Consider the following 21,531-nt stretch of genomic DNA (forward strand, 5'->3'; position numbering starts at 1 on the left):
AACAGCTGGAAATGAGCGCGTCACTATGACCACCCTGGCTTACTGTCATGATTAGTGGGCTCAGAAACCAAAAGTTTATTTGTGATGCTCCCCTGGAAGCACAAGGCAGAAGGTACCCGGCTGGCTTTATTTCATGGTCGGCCCATGCTCCATCCCAGAAAACTAACCCTCTCCCCCCGCATTTCCTCTTTCCTCTTTCTTCCAACATCCTCGTGAGATTTCTCTGAATTCGGCATTCTTTCGGCCGCAAGACCCATGTCCCCCGGGCCTATTATATTGATGGACCTCCCTATGGAACGATATATCCCTCGCTCTCATCCCCTTGAAGACACCCTAAGCAATTCGTACTATACAGGGTAGAGATTCCAGACGGAGAGCGATCAAGAACAATGGCAGAGCCAGGCGCGGAACAGACTCCATATCCAGAACCAGGAGAACCACCAGTTCCCGACAAAGCTCTTCAACTCCAAATCCTTCTCATCCTGTGTCTGAGCGTGTACATAATCACTGCGATCTGGTATAATTCCAGCTTCTACCTCGCTCCTCCTATCTGATAGAAGCTGTACTAAAATTGGATAACATGGTGCTATAGTCTTCTTCTGAAATCCTACTGTATTGCCTATGGCACTCTCGACTTCACCTCTACGCCTGCCACAACCCCGGACCATACAGCCGCTTGGAACTCACTCCAGCGCCTGAAATCCCTGAACCGCGTCGCGCCCCTCAAGCGCTATGATTCGTGGTATACCTCAACTGTCTGTCATGAACGGAGTCCGTTATTAAGTAGGGATTGGGAAAGTAGCATCTGGTTGGTCCATTCTTCACATTCAATTCCTGACTATAGTTTTGATTGAACGTGACTTTATTTAAGCAGACACTAACTACCATGTCGGCAAATATAGTGCAATATGTCTCGAAACTGTGAACAAAGCAGATGTGATACATGCATTGCCCTGTAAGCATGTCTTTCATCGACAGTGCCTTGAGACCTGGTTTCTCGAGTATCACAATGCGTGTCCCGTTTGCTGGCGGGTGTTTTTCGCTTGAACTTTACCGAGCACTGGCTGTGACCATGAAATTTGCCTGATGGTCTATCCGCAAGGGTGGCTAAGCGGTATCGTGTCATATATTATTGGGCGTGTGCATAGGCATCATGGTGTATTTGCAATTGATTGTAGTAGCTACAGTGGGTCAAGTACTGTATGGAATCAGTCCCAGCATGGAATAAATCTATCATCCATTAGTCGAGTCCAGGTATACTCGTAACTACCTTCAAGACTTAAGTACTAACTACCTCTGCTGAAGAGCCTATGATAGGCAGGCTCACGCAAATGATACTATGTAAGCAGTGTATGCCTTATTTTGGAAAGGCAACGTGACCTTGGCTCTCTTCACCCGCTTTCTCTTTTCTACCCCCTCCGAGAAGTACCGTCATCTCACCAAAGGCGCTCTTTGCTCTCAAAAGTGTCATCCAAATTGTGTTTGATGACTATTTTAGCATCCAGACTCATATGATGAGATGATGGAAGGCGCGGTGCTCGCGTTCTACGCGGACAGCAAATGATTACTGCCAATTTGTGAAGGTTGTAAGTCCGCATGTGCAGTTTGTTTGGCGCTTGTATGGTGGTAAGATTCCTAACTCTTCTTAATGTCCGGACAACCGCTTGTTAAAGCCATTTAAAATAGACCATACTCGTTTCGTTCCTAGGAGGACACTTCGTGCGGATGGAACCACACCCAAGCTGACCTGCCTGACGGACGGCTGCGTTATCTCGATGCCAGGAGGACTTCCTTTTGAGAATGCTCGACATAGCTTGCTCCTGCAACCTGACAGGAGAAGCGATAGAGCGAAGCCGCTAACCGGTGGGCAATTTATGAAGCGACCAATAAACGGGTCAATATAGTTCACCTGCGCTGTAGGGTAATCAAGGGGCGCCGTTTGCCTCTAATGTACCAGCCTCAGACATGATCTTTTTGCGCCAGGGTTACCGTGTACTCTGCCCGAGGAATGGATTCATCGAAGGTATGTTGATATTGCGCTCGATAGTATCACTCAGATATTCAAAATACCATGTTAATATTGCTGCAGGTCGAAAGTCCTGCTCAAGCTGTATCGAAAGACAGAACTTGATTGTGACCTTCCTACAACGAACCACCCCCTATTCACTGCGTGGCCAGTATAGTTCACCGGATTCGCTCACCGTTAGCCAATGGCTTCCTCCTTTCCTGTCTTCTCCTTCCTCTTCTTGACTGGCCCCACTCCAGGTTGCTTATTGCCGGCAAGCTTTCAACCCTGATTAGCGAAGCTTTGCGCACTATTCCTGATCCAGCTGCCGAAGGAACGGATGGAAGCTGCACTAGTTTCATGTCGGATCTCTGATATTAATATTAGGTACAGACTAGCCGATCACGCTCCGGATCTGGCACAGAGTGGTTTTATGAACCATTCATTGGTGGAATTTGCAAGGCACCATAATTGCCGCAGACCCTGCATATCGAGCTACAGCCTTACTGGGATTAGTATGGCTGCAATCTCGTACTCGTACACTGCGGAACTGGCCTGGAATTTCAGCGCCTAAAATGCCACCCGTTTCCTGCAGGACTGACGGCTGCTTGTGAAGACAAATTTGAGTCCTGCTTGTCAATGTGTCGAGCCAGCGGTATAGCTGAACTCGCTTTTGTCTTGCTTCCTTAGACAATAGGAATACGCTCCAGAGGGAGTTTTGCGTTCTTTTTATCGACATGCGAATCTGTTCGGTCATCCGCGGACCCCGTCGGCTGATCAGCCACCACGACTCGTATAGATTAGTTGCCCACCATGTCGAACTTGAGTTCATTAAAAACAAAGTGACATTTGAGACAACATCTTAATATGAAACGAAGACCCTGGACCAGCATCTCTCCAGGGGCTGTCGGCAGCTGAAGTTGTGACTATAAGAACCTCATGCCTGCTGATGCTGAGGTTAGTTTGCTCATCATCCTACACTCATTTGACATCAGACCGATTACACTCTTTCTGTCGTTTTTCCTATCACTATCGTTGATCATGCACTCCTTTGCTTCTCTCCTCGCCTACGGCCTAGCCGCCGGTGCCACCCTCGCTTCTGCCTCTCCCATCGAAGCCCGGGGAAGCTGCACCTTCACCACGGCTGCTGCTGCCAAGGCGGGCAAGGCGAAGTGCTCTACCATCACCCTTGACAACATCGAAGTGCCCGCTGGAACCACCCTGGACCTGACCGGTCTCACCAGCGGTACCAAGGTCGTCTTCGAGGGCACCACGACCTTCGGATATGAAGAATGGGCAGGCCCCTTGATCTCCATGAGCGGCAAAGATATTACCGTCACTGGTGCCTCAGGCCACCTCATCAACTGCGACGGTTCGCGGTGGTGGGACGGTAAGGGGACCAGCGGAAAGAAGAAGCCCAAGTTCTTCTATGCCCATGGCCTTGACTCCTCGTCCATTACTGGATTGAATATCAAGAACACTCCCCTTATGGCGTTTAGTGTTGAGGCGGATGACATTACTCTGACTGACATTACCATCAACAATGCGGACGGTGATAGCCTGGGTGGACACAACACTGATGCGTTTGATGTTGGTAACTCTGTTGGTGTCAATATCATTAAACCGTGGGTCCATAACCAGGATGACTGTCTTGCGATCAACTCTGGCGAGGTAAGCAGCTTGCACATATATTTGATTTGCATGTATGTTGATATTCTATAGAACATCTGGTTTACCGGCGGCACCTGCATTGGCGGCCACGGTCTCTCCATCGGCTCTGTCGGCGACCGCTCCAACAACGTTGTCAAGAACGTCACTATTGAGCACTCCACCGTGAGCAATTCCGAGAATGCCGTCCGAATCAAGACCATCTCTGGTGCTACGGGCTCTGTCTCTGAGATTACATACTCCAACATTGTCATGTCCGGCATCTCCGATTACGGCGTCGTTATCCAGCAGGATTACGAGGATGGTAAGCCGACGGGTAAGCCGACGAACGGTGTCACTATCAAGGATGTGAAGCTGGAGAGCGTGACTGGTACTGTGGATAGTAAGGCTACTGATATCTATCTTCTTTGCGGATCTGGTAGCTGCTCGGACTGGACTTGGGACGATGTGAAGGTCACTGGGGGGAAGAAGTCTAGCGCTTGCGAGAACTACCCTTCGGTGGCTTCTTGCTAGGTTAGTGGATTGGTTGATTGTAGCACTTGCTAATATTTAATTGCTTTAAGGGGTTAAATGAGATTTGGGATAGCCTTGGAGAGAAGAGATGAGGTCTATTAAGCTTCAGTGGTGGCAGCGTGTATAGCTATATACAATGGTATTTATCGTATATCTTTACAGACCAAATACTCGGTTAAGAGACCTTGCCCTCAGCCACAAATAACCAAGTTCCTCGGCAGCTACTAGGCTCCATGAAACCCTGCCTGGTCTTATTTCTTTGCAGATAGTTCCCTTCGTAATTCAAGATGGTATGATGAGTTACGAGGCAAGCAAATTCACCGCTACTCCAACCCGCGCATAAAGCATACGCCAGAAGTGCAAGGGATAAAGACAGCCAGCTCTTTATCGTTGCGAAAGTAACTCTGCATAATCCAGTTTCTGACATAGTATAGTCATCTCTTCTACATCTTAGCAAATTCCCTCTCCATAAACTCCCTCACAGTAATAAGCGTCTCCCTCCCCTTTCCCCCCTTGGCCTTAAACGCCGCCTTCTTCAACGCCGCAGCAGTCTGAATCTCCGTAGGCCCATTACCAAAGTACTCCCCATCCCTGAACTGCGAATAGATAAAAACATCCCGCTCCTGCTCCCGCCAATACTCCCCCTTCGTATTCATATCGTTCGGGTCCGCCAGAACCTCATACCGGGCTTTCTTGCCAGTCACTATACCCATCACCGTCAGCACCCACCCCAACCACTCATCATAGAACAGACCAAGATACGAACTCACCAGAAACAAACGTATTCACCACCTCCGCCGACGAAACAATATCACTCGACCCCTGAATCAGCCGTCTATTCCACCGCAACGGATTAACAAAAACCCCATGAACCAAATCCCCAAAGTCATCTTTCATACTGATCCAAGGGAAATCCTCTTTCCCGCCCCAGAAGGGCGTCTTGTATGTTAGATAGCCCTCCGAGTCGGGGAATGTGGGCCATCCGCCGAATAGGTCGGCGTAGTCTGGCTCGAGCCAGTTCTCCATGAACCACGCGGCTACGATGGGGGTTACGGTTTTGAAGCCCTTTGTGGTGTAGGCTTGTCGTTCGACTTGGATTTTTACTGTGTTCTCTGTCATAAGTCTAGTCAATGGAGGTGATAAATGGTTTGTGGATACTCACAATCAAGACCAGGACATTTCACTGCCCCATTGGTCATTTCTGAGATCGCAAGGCCGGAGCTATATACGAGATGCTGCACGCCGGATAAGGCTGCGCATTCGATGATGTTGCTGCCTAGGTCGGCATCGTTGAGGCCTTTGGCTTCTAGTTCCTAAGATATACCTTAGTTAGCATCATTGCTTCAGTCATATAAGTAGAAGTAAGACAAACCGGATCCTCCGAATTCGTATTCACAAACGCCCCCCAACTACCCGAGAACGCCTGCTGGAGTTCCTGTCGGTTGAACCCATCGGCTTTGACTAGCTCGGCGCCCAGGGAAGCCAGCTCTTTGGCTTTGCTTGACGATGGGTTCCTGGTTATGGCGCGGACGTGAAAGGTAGGGTTTTGTACGAGCGAGCGCACGACGGAGCTGCCTTGGCGGCCTGGGTGGGTATGCAGTTAGTTTGGGTATGGAAAAGATGAGGGTAAGGGGGGTTAAGTACCGGTTGCACCGAAGACGGTGATGGTTTTAGTCTCGATTGTCATGGTAGAGAGTGTTGGGTTGTTGGGTTCTACGGTGGGGAAAATATGTGGGATTCGGGGATAGTTACTACTATATGAGATGTATATATCTGTCTTAGCTATACGGCAGATGGGTGGTGACGTTGCAGATGTCCATTGAGCCTGGGCTTTCACCGCTTCTGCTTGGTGCAAACTTCTAGATTGTTGGATTGTCTCATCTACAATCTGGCCATGGGCTCCATGTAAATGCCGATAAAGCATGGAATTCTATCATCATATGACAATGTGCCTGTTAAGCGAGGGGGACTGACAAGCCTGCTCGACTTACCTACCAGGTACAGCAGTCTGGACAGTCAGACGCACAAAACCGGGTATAGTTTCTTGCGTGGCAAGCAAACTAAACCTAACCTCCTTGCATGAGAGTGGAGCGTAGATCATTGGATGTATCGTGTGGCTATGTCTGCAGAGTGCCGCCACCTAACAAAATTGTCCTCAGGGCGAGATCTCGCTGTCTGTGCATCCAGCTGGATTGCGTACTAGAAAAAGAAAAATCTGATGGTGGTATATTCCCAATAATGTACATTAATTGCTCTATGATCGATAATTCGCTCCATCTATATACACAAGGGATAACAAGTAGCTCTCAAAAAATAGACCACGCATTAAATCGCTCAATATGTATCTCAAAAATAATAATGTAACAAATATAAGTGTTTCACAATGGACAGACTGTATCCAAGCATGGGTTAAAAAAAGGAGAAAAGAGAAAAAATCGACGTGCTTCACCCATCGTAAGACATTCCGCACAACACCACGAGCAGATAGCAGGGTTAGGCTATTGTCCCACTGCTTGGTAACCACGACGATTCGTCCAGTCGCTTTGTCTCCATTGCTTTTTGTACGTTTCCATCTCGGTCGGGTCCACGGCAGCACCCTGACCTTCACCAAGGGCGCGCTCAAGACGACCTTGGCGGCGCTGGCGCAGGAAGTAAAGGACAAAGCCGGCGATACAGAGAGCGGCGAAGGCAGCGGCACCGCAGTAGACGCCAATGTGGGCTGCTGTGCCCAGTTTGTCCCATTTCTGGGCAAGCGTCTCGGCGGGTTTCTTCGTAATTTCTTTGGCGGCAGTAGAGTTTCCACTATTGACAAGAGCAGTTAGATGAATAGTCCTTTACCTAGGTGACTAGCATCAACGAAAAAGAACTTACCTAACGATCTCAATACTTTCGTAAGATCCATTGTGACCGATGTATTTGTACTCCTTGCCCGAGGAGAAGTCCTGGACACGGATCTTCTGCACCGTCATAGTGAAGGGGACGTTGGACCAATTGACCAAACCACCACCCCATTCGATGTTTCCTATCGACTGCGACGCAATACCCACGGGCCAGTTGCTGACCTTGACTCTGCACGGCGTCTGGGGATAGTTCTTGCCATAGACGGTGAGGGGTTCAGAGTAGTTGACAGTGCGCCTCAATTCGCCATCAATCCACCACTCCAGACGATCCTTGTCCCAGTAAGTAGTGTAGTTGTGGAACTCGGTATCTGCGTTCGATACAGCGTGGTAGCCACCACGATCACTTGTCGTTGTGTTTCCCTTTCCGAAGAAGTCTGATTGCACCTCGCTGGTGTTGTATCCCACCCACTCCCAATCAATCTCGTCCAAGTCATCGGACTGCAGGATCACGCTGCTGATGATACCTGCACCCTTGGCCATCTTGACGTGGGCCTCCATTACACCGAAAAAGATGTAAAAGTTCGACACCAACAAGGTGGAGGCGTTTTCCGTCTTGATGCTGAATTCTGCTCCTTCCGACGTGTACTCTATCTCCCCCGTCTGCATATCCCAAAGCTTGTCATCTAGCGTCTGGTTAAACCACCATGTGTGCTCTGTGGACAGCGCCGCGTCGGCGGGGCATGTGCTGTTGATGGGGTTGCAATCGGTTTCATCGGCGGCCACCAGGCCGGCTAGCGCCCCTAGGAGCCAGGCATGGCGAAGATAGAACATGACGGCGGATTTGTGAGGAGGGCGTGATAATCGAATTGGTGGTCAGAGTCTAGGGTGACCCGACTCAGGTGGTGGTGGGTTTGGGTGCGGGATGGGTATGGGCGGGTTCGTGGCTGTCCTGGGGGAGGGATGACAGGAATGGTTTCAGGTTCATGGCTCGTGGCGGGCAGGAAGGAGAAGGAGCCCATTGACGGAGTTATAGCGCTGGAGATAAAAAAAAAGTGCCTCTTTGGCATCTAGCGAGCAAGCTATCGATAGCACAGAAGCAAAGATGGTGGCAGCCAATCAAGGAGCGAGTCGGCACTTAGTCTCCGAGGCATCGGCGGGGGCTAATCCCACTACAGGCAGCTTTCAGGGGCAAGGGCCCAAACCCAACTTTTAAAAATAGGGGCAATCTGCCATTTGTCCCTGAAAAAGGGACACCAGACGGTGTCTCTCGTCGAGCCTGGTTATTGGTAGCCGCGATAGACTCCACCTGGGTCTTTTTTTTCACCCATGAAAACTGGTTTTTGCTCGTGTCGTGGAGGAGGAAGATTTTTCCTCTCGTCTCTGCTCAGGAGACAACTGAGCGGTTGGTCCGAGTTATCCGACAGTGATGCTGTTGCAAGCGAATTGGCGATCTGCTGATATGCAGTCGAACGATCCAAAAAAGCAACACAACTCCATCGCAGCAAGATTACAGGAGTTCGCAATTAAACTTGGGGGTCCCTGGGGGCGAGTTGACTCGGAGAGAGCACTAATGACAACTGGCTGTTGAGGGTTCATTCGGGTCAGCAACTTCTTCCCCGGGGATGGTTGCCATTTCGAGTGGTGAGGATCCACACCACCAGCCCCTATTCGGACTAGCAAGCAAAACATTTTCCGGTGCCATTCCCAGACAGGAAATTGAATTTCCCGATTAGTCAGAGCTTGGCGGGCTAGTGCGCAAAGCTTGACCGGGATAGGGTTAGTCGATCTGCCACTTTCCGGGAAGTTGCTTTGATAGGGTCGGATCTAATTTGGTTGATTGCAATTGTTGGCTCTCCAGGGGCTGCATGGAAATTTGGGAGCCTGATCCAAAGGCTTGTCTCTCAGATTGGAGCGCTATTAGCCTACAGTTCTCGCGCAAGCATGTGCCCAGAAGGCTTGGCTCTTCTGGAACGTTGAGTTGGTGAAACATCCGCTCTTAAAGGCAGATTGTGTAATCGCCGTAATGAGTTCTTTATGTCCATATTGAGAGAGCGTTCTGATCGGTCTCTCTGAAAATGTTTGAAGTAGCCGTTAGATACTTGTAAATCCATAAGGTTCCACTAACGACTGTAGTGCTCCACAAACACAAACGATGCCCTGTTTGACGCGACCAGGGATTGAACAGATAGCGAGGTAGGTTCGGAGGACCGCTCCATTTGATCTTCACATGGTTTCATTCAGTGTAAACCATCGTGCATCATGATACTAGTAAGCACCAAGAGTATGTTATATCCTGCCGCCCGTCACATTCACACACCAGTTGGCATGAAGAACGTAGTAGTACTCATGGATTTCTGAACCTGTGATGGCTAAAAATAAAAGGTATAGTACTCTCGTAACATTTAATATTCACTAAAATTGACCAGACCTTCCAGAATCGGGCTAGACGCACAAATTGGTACAACGAAAGCTTTGGGGTACATTGCAACCTCACTCAGATACTCCACCAAACTTACCCAGAGATATCCGGCTTATCTCCTGTCCAACCTTCATATCTTCTGTATCCTTCCGATTAACCCTGACCTGCGGTCCAAAAATAAGGCAATGCGTACTTCCCCCAAAATGGAACATTCCAAGCTCCTGGCCCTTCTCTACATAATCCCCAGGTAGCACCGTCGTCTCGCACGAGCCACGTTCCAATATCCCCGCAAACAAGCAGCACACGAGCACTTTATCTTCTGTCTCAATGAAGATCAGGTGTCGAGTAGCCGTGTGCACGGTGAAGCCCTGGGATTCGGAAACCCAGTCGTCTAGACTGGTATTATCCCGTTGAGCAGGACAGAATGTCCCAGGGATCTCCAGAGTTCTGACGACAACTCCTGCAACAGGCGCATGCCAGCGATGGTAGCCGGTAGGCTCAAGAAACACCTGGAGAACCGTACCGCCCACAAATTGCCCGGCGATCGGATCTCCATCGAGCATATCTTCGAGTGAGTATGGTTGATTCTTGAGCCAGTACTCATCTTTAGCTTTTATATTGGTCGCGAATTTATAGGTGACCCCATCGACAGCAGCAGAAACGACACCGGGGTTGTTTGGCTCCGCAATTGGTCGGGCACCCTTACGGAGCTCTCTGTTGAAGAATTCCTCCCAGGAGTTGAACCCCCAATGGGGCTTGCTTGGATCGCATACGAAGGTTTCCTCGAAATCGCGCATGTTGGCGAGAGCGTCGGGGCTGAACCAGCCATTAGGCTCGCTGGTTAGGACGGCTGCTGATTCTGGGCTGCGGAGAAATTTGCCCCAGTCCTTGAGGATGCCATGGAAGGCATTGTTGACCTTTGCGTTGAGGAAGAATTCGTAGCCGGATGGTGTGCGAATGTACGGCTCAATGAACATGGTCAAGGGACTGCTGGCCCAGCGTTGAGTAGAAAACCCGGGCACACTTCGAACAAGACTGTTCAACTGGACAATGAAGGTAGCGAGGTTGCTAGGGATGTTTGGATCTCCCGGGCGGGTCTGCGTGAACATTTCTGTGGTGAGCTTGTAGAGCTTGGGGTCGCTCTCGATCAAGGACTTGAAGGCCTTGATGCTTGTGTTGAGGTTGGTGGATGTATTTTGCAACACAACATTCTTGATGAAGTCCATGATGATACAAGTGGAGCTTGGGGTCTTGTGTGATTGTTTAGGGGTTGGACTAGGATAGTCTATTTCCAAGCAAAAGTTGATCAATCATATTAGGGTGCTGATGGGCTTTTATGCCAAAATTTCTGTCAAGTGGAACACATGTGGTCCTGCTAGTACTCTCTTTTCACCCCTCCCTTCACCCATGGGTGGGCACAGCTTGAGGTAATACGATCGTTGCGTCGGAGCTCTAGCCCCATAGTAAGCATAACCTTTTACTACATTAGTACCCTCTTATTTTAATTATTTGCAGCAATGCGCAGAGCTCCCACGGATAGCAGTCATGACTTCAGCTTTGATAACGTCTCATATTGACCAGGTTATGTTTTTGCTTCTGTTATGTTACACTCTTCTTGTAGCGGTTACCACCGAGGAACTTGAGAATAATAAATCGGGCAAATGCTGACACAAGAACCTAGTCCGACTGACACATTGTACAGAGTTCCATGTAACACAACTGACCTTTTTGTGGCACGATACTCACGTGATACTGCGTCATCTTGCTTAGGTCAATGGAAAATAGCATATATCCAATGGACTTGTCAATGCTCGCTTGTGAAGGTAAGAAGAGCTGCATCAACTCCAATGTAATCAACGACCAAATGTATTTGAAAGGGATATGCCAAATTGACTTCGACCTTATGAATACTAATATCCAACGTATGGATAGCAATACCGAGGAAGACAGATGGTATAGATCAAGTTCCTAAGCTATCATTCCGGCTCGACAACCAAGACACTCAGTCTCGCTTCCAGACGACAGGTAAATGCCCCTCCTTTCCATAGATGGGATCATGAACCGGCGTAGGCACCGACTCACAGACAATACGCTTCCTGTCCGTCTCCTCCGGTGAGTCAAGTGCCTCCTCGTAGTCCCATGGCTGCTCTCGGGAATTCTTGTCATTCTGCCATTAGAAAGTCAACTCGAAACAAAACAACGTGTTAGCTTAACTAGCAGCATCAGCAGCAGCTTACCAGCGAATACCACCCAATAATTTCATAATTGTCCGAGGTGTTCGTGACGCAATGCGTGACACCGGCCTACATAGACACACCTCTGTCAGTAATACAAGTCTTTCGATTTGGGTTTCGATTTGGGTTTCTCCATTTATATTTAGAGAGAGGCAGACTACTAGGGACAAAACATACAGGAAACACAAAAACATCCCCCGCACGAGCAGTGAACACGACACCAACCTCCTCACCATTGGCATCAACTTCGGGGTCAAGGGGAGATTTTCCAAGCCTGTATGTCCCTGTTCCGTGTATAACAGCATACGCCTCGTGGGTGATGGAGTGGTAGTGAGGGACGGCTGCCAACGTATTTTCCGCTATCTTCCAGTGGCCTCCATACACCCATTCAGACTGGTATATGGCACTTGAGGCCCCTTGGGGCGTCTTGTCGACTAAGGCATCCCTGTAGATGAGGACTGGACGGGTTGAGTTAGGAGAATAGGTTGTTGGAGGGACGGTGAGGGTTTCGGGGGGTACTTTGTTGACGAGCATCTTTCTAATGTGTATACACAAATGCAATAGTAGTATTTGCCTGGTGAGGACGGTTATAGAAACGTACTTCGTCTATTTATTTAGTAGTAAAGGTTAAAGGATATTGCAGAAGAGGAGCAGGAAGTGGGGTATGATCCAATCATTCTCCAATCTCGAATGGGGTTTTATAAGGTCGGCGGGTGAACTAACTCCAGTATACAAAACCTGCTAGTGGAACTTTCCTGGGTATCTGGTTATCGGTAGTACATTCCGTCATGCGGAGTGGAGTGTCTTTCCGATTGTTTCATGCCATTCCCGAGCCGTGAGAATACCCCGCATGCAGGGATCCGAGGTTAAAAGGCATTAGCCGGTGCGTTATATGGCATAGATCGTGCAAATTAATGGCGGTGGATTTTGTGGCTCTTATCGTTCATTCAAATGAGGGATAGAAATGATAAAGGGTAAGCTTCCGAACGAAGACATGGACTAAAAGGTCGCCGTCCTTGGGCAAATAGCTCGGATACGCCTATACTGTACTGTATGTCTTTCGGACCAGAGTATAAGAAAATATCATAAGAAATAAACGTACGAGTAATTCGGACTTTTGCTGACCCGCTTACGCTAAACTTAAAGCATCACTAACGGGCATAACATACTCTTCCCAATCATTCAAATCCGTGATAGACGCTGGTGACCTTTCCCGCGAAGACTTCGACAAACAAAAGTCGCGAGACTTCCACACCTGCTCGATAACCACACGCGCTCGAGTCACACTAGAAACACTGCTTTTACTCATCTTCATGAGTAACTCCAAGACAAGCCTTCGCCCGTCCGTCATCTTCTTGGTATCCGGATCCAGCATAATTGCAAAGTCGAGGGGATCAAGTTCCACAGCAGCGACGAAAAGAGGCCAGACGACCTGACACGACGGCTCCATTGCAAGTAACTCAACAACATCTTTCAATATTCTGCGGACGTAGGTTTTGGTGATAGAGTCGGATGGTGTCAAACCATACAATGCACTGTTCAGATAGACAATGGAAGTCACTCTCTTCAACTCGGCAATTCTCTGGATGATTTGGTTGTCGCCATCGATTTGCGACTCCGGCTTGATACCTTTCAGTCTGTTGATCAGAGAGGCGGCTCTGGCGTTGAATATTTCGTGACCTTCTATGGATATGACTTGCCGTCTAGACCGACTTAGATCCATGATTGAGAATAGGATAGAGACAAGAGCAGGACTGCAGCCCATCCAGGGATTTATTGTCGTGTCTTCGTCACGCCAATAAGTCGATCCGAAAAGCTCCGCCTTTCCGCAAGCAGTTCGCCCCATCACGTCCTGAAAAGCGAAGAAAAGCTCGGTAAAAGATGATACTGCGTCTTGCTGTACTTCTTGATTGGCCCCTTTCGACGCGATTTGCTGTCGCCGGCGTAGTCGAATGATATCTTTTGCTCCTTGGAGATGTATGATCCATTGCTGATTGCAGTCATCAACAATGTCATATAAGCATAAGAACATCATCACGACCAAGATTTCGGGGTCTTCAGTGACTATTTCCTTGGGATGGGTATTGAGACGATGTCGAAGATGGTTCAAGACCCGAGCCTTTAGTCGCAGAGAGAGTTCGCTATACCTTGGATCGCTTTGTGACCAGTGACAAGCGGCCAGCGCCTGTATTGCCTGCAGGACTGCGGGTGGAGCGGATACACAATAAGGAAGAATGACAGATGCAAAGGGTGACATGGACAGAGGGCTCTGTACTGTGCGGGGGCATATTTGGTTCACATAATAGTCGAACAGTACTTGATTTCCCAAGTCATCTAAAGACGGAAATAACGAAAGAGGTGATTGTAAATTCTGTAACATCGCTTCTCGTATATTCTTTGACAAGCCAAAATGGGGTGGCGATTTTGATGATGACGAGATTAGCTCACGAGGCTCCAACTCTCCAAGGACTGTTCTGGCATCGACTGCCGGGAGAAGATGTGGCTCGGCACATCCTTGCTCATCAGCATAAAGCCGCCGTATCGATGAGAAATCGGTATTCACAAAAGTCCAAGGCTGGACAGTCGGAGTCGCAAGCCATGTAGTGTTTTTGGGAAAAGTTGAACCCAGTCCTGGAACACCAGTTGGGCTCTTCCGCTGATCAACCGGCTTCCGATTCAGCTTAGACCTGCCAAAGGCGATACCTTGTTCTCGATAAGTTGATTCCCATTTCAGCCGAAATATTGTCCGGCATTGTAGATCCTTTTCCCAGCATCGGGTGCAGATCGGCTTTTTCTCGTCGCACTTGACTTTGTTTTGTCGGCAGTTCGTACATCCGAACTGAGACCTGAAAGATGCTTTATTCTTGTTTTTATTTATCTGCTCATTCATGACGGTCGTTCACGCGTATTCAACGAAGATCCTTTGGAGATCATAGTGTAGTTGCACGACTTTCTTCTTTTAAAGTTGGCCCAGGCGAGCGCAAGAGTTAGCAGGCGTGCGGAACGGCAGGTCGATGCGACATTTGAGTTTCGGGTGGGACCGGGGCAGTGGATCCCATTTGCTGAACCCTGTGAGAGCTGAGTGTATTATTCATAAAGAACAGCATTTTATGATTCTGATTGCATGATAATAGAAGGGAGATTTGTAAGAAATAGAAGGCTTAATAAGCATGGCTGCTGCTAACTAAGAGATGTTGTGGTTAATGTATATGCAAATTCACGCAGTTCATCATGACAGTATCCAGGTGGACCCAGCTCATGGCAGCTATGGTCGCCAGTTGGCCGATTGATAGGATGGTCGTATACCAATTTAAACAAGTGATCGAGCTAGAAATGTGATTTGGAAGTTCAATTCTCTCTTGGGACTAGCAGTCTCGATTCACGTCGGTGACCCAGACATCATGATCGCACAACATATATTAAGCAAGTAAGATAAACTTCTGTGTCTTCATTCGAGGAGCACCTTCACGTGCGCTGAGTGAAAAATCTGACGGCAAGACCACAGTAGCTAATTGTGTTGATAGCGCACGCATCCATTCTGATGTTTACTCGTGTGGGGGCACGGATGCAGGCCCTAGTTTGGCTTCAGGGGTGGGTACTAGTCTAGACGGATGGATACCATCGGAGAAGTAGGTTTGACAGCCTTCTTTAGACACCAGAACAGAAGGACAGAAGGAAAAGGTCTTCTCCCAGCACCCTTCTGTGTGCTGCTGTCGGTTTGCAATGAGTAATTAGTCTGAAGTAATGTCTCAATGTTGAAGCTGCCCTGTAAGACTATCACTTTCCCTAAGTGGAAGCATGATGAAGCTCGTGCATTCATCCCTAACCTGGAGAGCCCACGGTCTTGAGCATGTTCAAGTAATAGGCTCCTATGAGGTGGCAAAGATGTGGGCATGCTTATCTCCGACACGCAGCGTGTTCTAGGAGGCATGCGTAACCACAGCTCCGACCATGGTCGGGATGGCTAGAAAACCGATCGTCGTTATCGACACGAAGGACAGGAACGGCCAAGAGGCTAGGCGAAGCTTGTCCCAACCGAAGATGTAGCTAAGATAGGGGCATTAGCGGGGTATCTGCGTGATAAGGCTGAACAGCTCCGGTGATTTGAGGGTCGAGATGAACCGCCCGGAGAAATGAGGAAATTACAGTTGTCCAATACCACGCTGAGGAGGAGGTGACAGTTCATATATCCTGGGACATGAAGATTATTACCGCTCTATATTAAATGATAAGAAATGATCTGGTGACCGGTGATGACGAGGAGATGAAGGCGCAGCAGGGGGGACGTGCACTGAGTGGAGAGAGAGGTGCCGCTGACCACGGTATGCTGTGGTTCATAGCGAGATGTGACACCGGATGTTGTGTGATGTTCGGATCGACTGTCCTACCTGACTACTACTAGTTTTAATGGAGGTATGCTCCCTACAAGCTTATCGCCATTGAAGGTTTTGATTGCGAAAGCCCTGACCGCCCCAGGCAGCGAGGGCAACGCGCAACGGACGCGAGCTGGCCAATCAGGGGGATTCCCTCCCATGGCCGGCCAGAAGATCCCGGCATTTTTCTCTTTCTTCCCGTTGGATCTCCGCTTCTGCCTCACTTTCCATTAGGGTCCAGATTCTACTTAATTCATCCATTTTGAGTCATGCCGAGCAAATCCAGGTTCTTATCGGCATCCTTCGAACGCGTTGAGTCACCTCAGCTCCGTCGGACTCCCGGACAGGCAACGCGCGGGGGAGCGGCTTATCACTGGCAGATGAATCGTATTCGCTGACTGCAGTAGCGCCGTCCGTTCGCCATGCACAAGGAAATTAGCTCGCCATCATCTCTCCATCTTTCTTTAAAAACCCAGGGCCCTTCTGCTTGCCATTTTTCGACACAGAGAATACCAAATCTAACAATCCTGTCCGAACGATGGTGCCTTCCATCGCCCCCGGAGAGGCGGCGGTTGTTCTCTTTGTCCTGATTTCGTTGGGGACAATCTCGCCGGCCAAGAGATTGATCCACGCGAGGTGGAGGAGACACGCGAACCCCGACGACATTCGGTATGAGGATAAAGATGGAATTGCCACAAAAGAATCCACCACTCAATTGTCAAACCAACGCCCTTTTATCGCTATTTTTCTGCTGAGTCTGTGTGGTCTGGGTCTGTCTTTTGCCAATTTGATCGTTGCGGCAATTAGCATTCATGAGACAAAGGGGTCCGCTTCACTGGGAATCTGGCTGCTGCCACCAGCATGGGTGCGTCGACATTCCCCACTATCGGAGAAACACTAGGAATGGACTGCTCACACTCCATAGCTACTTCTGTTGGTGCAATTCGCAGACTCACTCACCCAGACACACCCAGTTGCAAAATTCGACAGCGTGCTATGGAAGCAGCCAACAATCCTTCTGATTGGGGCCATTGCCTTTTCCGTTCTCGCTGGCGAAAATGTCTCCGACGTGAGAAGAACTAGCACCACCACTATCCTGACTGGAGTGCAGCTGCCGACTCTTCTGGCCCTGGTCGCGGGTATATGGTGCGTGGAACGGCGCCCGGCTGTCTTCGACCATGACGGCAAGGAAATAGACCGAGAGATGACCGTTAGCCTCTGGTCTCGTTTGAGATTCATATGGGCTCCTGAGATCATGTCCGAAGGTGCCAAAGAAGCATTAGAATCTGAAGATCTTCCGACTATGAATCATGCTATCCGTTCCAAGGAAGCCTCGACCGATTTCAGTGCCATGGCCTTGACAGACGCCCAACCACTGTGGATCCGCATCTTCTGGCAGTTTCGGGTCCAGCTTCTGCGTCAATGGGCCGCAGTTCTCATCTCCAATTTTTTCGATGTCGGGCCGTCATTCGCAACTTTGCAACTTCTTCAATACATGGAGTCACGAGAGAATGCAGACGTTCGTGATCCGACTGCTTGGAAATATGTCCTGATGATCGGGATCGCCACCCTAAGCTCCACTCTGGTGGACTCGCGTATTATGTGGTGGGAAAGAGGCTATATCGTCGTTGCCTTGCGGTCGACTTTGACTTCGTTGGTGTATCGTAAATTGTTGAGAAAGAAATTGAGTACCGACCCACCGAAAGCTGAAGGAGGCGAGATTGAAGAGGTAACAAGAGCCCTAATTCTTGTGTGTTTGCCTTACTGATTGTTCTTTACTCCCAGTCGGGTCAGGATGGCCCCTCCAAGTCCGAACAAGACATCATCAATATGTTCGCGGTCGACTGCAACCAAATCGCCATTTTTGCGTCCGAAAGCTCCCAGTGTGTGAACATTGTCGGTAAAATGCTGGTGACAGTGGCGTTTTTGTGGCTTCTCATTGGATGGGAAAGCTTGTGCGCTGGCCTTCTCGGTATTGTGGTCCTTTTCCCCATCAACCAATACCTAGCGAAGCGCTATGGTAAGAAGCAGAAGGCCCTGATGGACATCCGGGACAAACGCACCACGATGACTACGGAAGCTCTGCATGGTATCCGACAAATCAAATTCTCCGCTGCTGAAGATGTGTGGTCAGACAAGCTTGAAACTGTACGTGAAGAGGAATTGTCAGTTCTGTGGAGCAGCAGGCTCGATAATATTTATATGACGATCGGCTCGGAGTTTACGCCCATTGTCCTGACGGCCTTGTCTCTTACGACATATTCTTACATCCACGGAAGCTTGCTACCTTCTGTAGCGTTCACAGCGATCAGTCTGTTCCTCCAGCTTGAGGGCATTGTTGGGCGGATCCCTTACTTGTTAGTATCTGTTATCACCGCCCAGGTGAGTGCCGACAGAATCGACAAGTTTTTACGCGCGCCAGAGCAAGAAGAAAACACACATCCGGGAGAGGTCATCTCGTTCCACAATGCATCCGTGACCTTCCCTTGCGATGCTCAGGATGCAGCAGCCGACCGTTTCGCATTGCGAAATCTCAACCTGGTATTTCCGAACAACGCTCTCAGTATTATCTCGGGCCCGACGGGATCGGGAAAGTCCTTACTGTTGGCGGCTATTTTGGGAGAGGTGGAGGTGCTGGGTGGCTACGTCCATGTCCCGCGAGATGTCTGTCCCCAGGAGCGCTTCGATAACAAGGCAACTGCTAGCAACTGGATCCTACCAACGGCTATGGCCTTTGTTTCCCAAACTCCGTGGATTGAGAATGCCACGATCAAGAACAATATCCTCTTTGGTTTACCCTTTGATCCGGTCAGATATGAGAAGGTGCTACAAGCATGTGCACTGACAACCGATCTGGCCTTGTTCGAGGATGGCGATGAGACCGAAGTCGGCGCTCAGGGAATCAGTCTCAGTGGCGGACAGAAATGGCGTTTGAGTCTGGCACGCGCCATCTATTCACGCGCTGGAATTCTCATCATGGACGATGTCTTTAGCGCTCTCGACGCTCATGTGGGCAAGCATGTCTATGAAAACGCAGTAATGGGCGAGCTCGCAGTGGGCAGAACTCGGATTGTCGCCACTCATCATGTGTCGCTTGCCTTGTCCGGAGCGAAATATGCTGTTAGTCTCTCCGCTGACGGAACTCTCAAACACGCAGGTTCTGTGGACCAGCTAGAGGCGGATGGCGAACTCGACTCTATAAAAGAACCAGAAAACAGGGAGATCTTGATTGAGGAAGAAGAGGAGCTGACAGTGCCGGCTGCCTCTGCTCCTACCGCCCCCAAGGGGCCCCCGAAGAAACTTATTGAGGCGGAGAAGAGAGCCACGGGTCGTGTCGAGATGTCAGTCTATTCCGGGTATCTCAAGGCAACCGGAGGATGGTCATTCTGGATAATTCTTTCTTGTCTGTTCGCGTTGTTCCAGGCATTGATTTTGGCTCGGAATTACTGGATCAGGATCTGGGCAGATGCCTATGGCGATGAGCAGGGGGCGACTCAATATACATCATGCCCTCAACACAACAACCCGCAGATACAGTTGGCAGGCTATTCAACGCATACAGTCTGCATGAGCAGGTCAAGCAGTCTCCCGATTAACGTTCAGAACCGAAGTCTGTGGTTCTATCTGGGGTTGTACTGCCTCATTTCGACCTTGTCAGTGATAGTTGCCGTTAGCCGGGTATTCAACTTGTATTATGGAGCCGTCCGCGCATCACGGAGAATATTCAAAGATATGCTACACAGCGTATTCCATGCACCTCTTCGATGGTTCGACACAGTTCCCACGGGAAGAATTCTGAACCGTTTCACAGGAGACTTCAGCCTTCTGGATTCACAGCTCCCGCAGATGTTCTATTACTTTGCCATAACGCTCTGGGAATTGGTCGGTATATTGGTTGCAGCCATTTTCATCTCACCGTTTATGGTCTTGGTTGCGATCTTTCTACTGGCATCTTGCGCCTTTATAGCACGGAGCTACCTTGCTGCTGCACGAAACATCAGGCGCATTGAATCCAATAGCAAGTCGCCGGTCATATCACACTTTGCTGCATCCTTGACTGGGCTTTCCACTATTCGAGCATTTGCCAAAACCGAAGAATTCAATAAACGGATGTACGATCTCATCGACACGTACGCCGCCTGCACATGGTATGCTTGCTATCTGGGCAGCTGGCTCCATCTTCATGTGGGATTTGTGGCCGCTTTATTTCCAGCCACTGTGGCTGCCTTCGTGATAAATACCCCAGGTATCGATGCTAGCTTGGCTGGATTTGCCCTCTCCTTCGCACTGAGCTTCACTTTCTTGACTGCCTTCACTATCCAAATCTCGACAAGAGTTGAGCTGTTCATGAATGCAACAGAGCGCATCTTCGAGTATCGAGACTTGCGGATCGAGAACCCAGACGGCACCAGCGTTAGGGCCAGCTGGCCCGAGACGGGTAGAATAGAGGTTGACGAGCTTGAAGTCGGTTACGCACAAGGTTTACCATCGATCCTGAAGGGGTTGACCTTCACTGCGGAGCCGAACCAAAGAATTGGGGTCGTCGGCCGGACAGGTGCTGGTAAGTTGCCTGCAGCATTTCCTCTTCCTTATCCAACTAACAATGACAGGCAAATCCACTTTATCTCTTGCTCTTTTCCGTTTCTTGGACACCCGTAAGGGTAGTATCGTCATCGACGGAGTCGACATTGCCAACATCCGACTTCACGATCTCCGTACCCGCTTAGCCATCATTCCCCAAGATCCTGTTCTATTCTCCGGTACCATCCGGTCCAACCTCGACCCCCTGAATCAATACAGCGACCAGGAAGTCCGAGAAGCATTGGCGCGTGTACACCTCATCCCCTCCGGAAGTAGCACGCCACTGTTGAAGGACGACCAGGGTAATCACTCTGGTGCTAGTTCCACCATTGCCGCTTCCGAGCATATCGGAAACACCAACATATTCCAGTCCTTATCCTCGCCTGTTGCTTCGGGCGGATCGAACCTATCACAGGGCCAGAAACAGCTGCTCTGTCTGGCGCGCGCTATTCTATCCCGCCCAAAGATCCTCATCCTCGATGAAGCCACCTCCGCGGTGGACATGGAGACAGATATTCTGATCCAGCGATCCATTCGGGAGGCATTCACGAACACCACGCTGCTGGTGATTGCTCATCGTCTCAGTACAGTGGCCGACTTTGACCGCATTCTGGTCATGAAGGATGGTGTTGCGGCAGAGTTTGGAAGCCCTGCAGAGTTGGTAGAAACAGAGGATGGCATCTTCCAGGATATGGTCAACAAAAGTGGGGAGACAGAGGAGTTGAGACGGATGATTTTGGGGTCATAAACCATGAGCATTAACGTTTAGATTGTTGATGCTTGCCGCTCCTTAGATCTTGTCGTGCATTTAGTAAGCTACCATTGAAGTTCTTGTTTGCATTAACAAAAAGAAAGATCTACAATTACAGTTCCAAGTTACTCGTCCTAGTAGATCCTG

General features: G+C 49.4%; 8 protein-coding genes across 8 annotated transcripts; 3 read left to right on the top strand and 5 right to left on the bottom strand.

Moving 5' to 3' along the window:
- Positions 1-176: 176 nt before the first annotated feature.
- BO88DRAFT_89694 (uncharacterized protein) lies at positions 177-1,247 on the top strand. Its single transcript, XM_025713238.1, has 3 exons — positions 177-517; positions 593-808; positions 903-1,247. The coding sequence occupies exons 1-3, from the start codon at positions 390-392 to the stop codon at positions 1,045-1,047; spliced, it is 489 nt and encodes a 162-aa protein (XP_025560683.1). The 5' UTR covers positions 177-389; the 3' UTR covers positions 1,048-1,247.
- A 1,799-nt stretch (positions 1,248-3,046) lies between these two features.
- On the top strand, positions 3,047-4,186 carry BO88DRAFT_467142 (glycoside hydrolase family 28 protein; the record flags this gene model as incomplete). The annotated part of the gene is made up of 2 exons (XM_025711494.1): positions 3,047-3,676; positions 3,728-4,186. The coding sequence occupies 2 exons, from the start codon at positions 3,047-3,049 to the stop codon at positions 4,184-4,186; spliced, it is 1,089 nt and encodes a 362-aa protein (XP_025560684.1).
- Positions 4,187-4,629: 443 nt separating this feature from the next.
- Positions 4,630-5,895, bottom strand: BO88DRAFT_445305 (NmrA/HSCARG family protein; the record flags this gene model as incomplete). Its single annotated transcript, XM_025710196.1, has 5 exons — positions 5,831-5,895; positions 5,559-5,770; positions 5,349-5,499; positions 4,957-5,289; positions 4,630-4,889 (listed from the first exon to the last, which is right to left on the bottom strand). Exons 1-5 carry the CDS (start codon positions 5,871-5,873, stop codon positions 4,630-4,632), a joined length of 999 nt encoding a protein of 332 aa, XP_025560685.1. The 5' UTR covers positions 5,874-5,895.
- A 565-nt stretch (positions 5,896-6,460) lies between these two features.
- On the bottom strand, positions 6,461-7,928 carry BO88DRAFT_392545 (glycoside hydrolase family 16 protein). Its single transcript, XM_025705063.1, has 2 exons — positions 7,058-7,928; positions 6,461-6,988 (listed from the first exon to the last, which is right to left on the bottom strand). Exons 1-2 carry the CDS (start codon positions 7,855-7,857, stop codon positions 6,685-6,687), a joined length of 1,104 nt encoding a protein of 367 aa, XP_025560686.1. The 5' UTR covers positions 7,858-7,928; the 3' UTR covers positions 6,461-6,684.
- Positions 7,929-9,516: 1,588 nt separating this feature from the next.
- BO88DRAFT_427489 (phosphatidylserine decarboxylase family protein) lies at positions 9,517-10,671 on the bottom strand (the record flags this gene model as incomplete). Its single annotated transcript, XM_025709015.1, has 1 exon — positions 9,517-10,671. One exon carries the CDS (start codon positions 10,669-10,671, stop codon positions 9,517-9,519), a length of 1,155 nt encoding a protein of 384 aa, XP_025560687.1.
- A 776-nt stretch (positions 10,672-11,447) lies between these two features.
- BO88DRAFT_345561 (cupin domain-containing protein) lies at positions 11,448-12,213 on the bottom strand (the record flags this gene model as incomplete). The annotated part of the gene is made up of 3 exons (XM_025703299.1): positions 11,448-11,612; positions 11,683-11,748; positions 11,857-12,213. The coding sequence occupies 3 exons, from the start codon at positions 12,211-12,213 to the stop codon at positions 11,448-11,450; spliced, it is 588 nt and encodes a 195-aa protein (XP_025560688.1).
- A 573-nt stretch (positions 12,214-12,786) lies between these two features.
- Positions 12,787-14,635, bottom strand: BO88DRAFT_489627 (Zn(II)2Cys6 transcription factor). The gene has a single exon (XM_025712714.1). The coding sequence runs from the start codon at positions 14,567-14,569 to the stop codon at positions 12,809-12,811; it is 1,761 nt and encodes a 586-aa protein (XP_025560689.1). The 5' UTR covers positions 14,570-14,635; the 3' UTR covers positions 12,787-12,808.
- Positions 14,636-16,504: 1,869 nt separating this feature from the next.
- Positions 16,505-21,519, top strand: BO88DRAFT_369648 (ABC bile acid transporter). Its single transcript, XM_025704147.1, has 4 exons — positions 16,505-16,917; positions 16,978-17,781; positions 17,838-20,613; positions 20,663-21,519. The coding sequence occupies exons 1-4, from the start codon at positions 16,591-16,593 to the stop codon at positions 21,379-21,381; spliced, it is 4,626 nt and encodes a 1,541-aa protein (XP_025560690.1). The 5' UTR covers positions 16,505-16,590; the 3' UTR covers positions 21,382-21,519.
- Positions 21,520-21,531: the final 12 nt, after the last annotated feature.

Source organism: Aspergillus vadensis (assembly GCF_003184925.1).
Source record: "Aspergillus vadensis CBS 113365 unplaced genomic scaffold BO88scaffold_19, whole genome shotgun sequence".
Lineage (NCBI taxonomy): Eukaryota > Fungi > Ascomycota > Eurotiomycetes > Eurotiales > Aspergillaceae > Aspergillus > Aspergillus vadensis.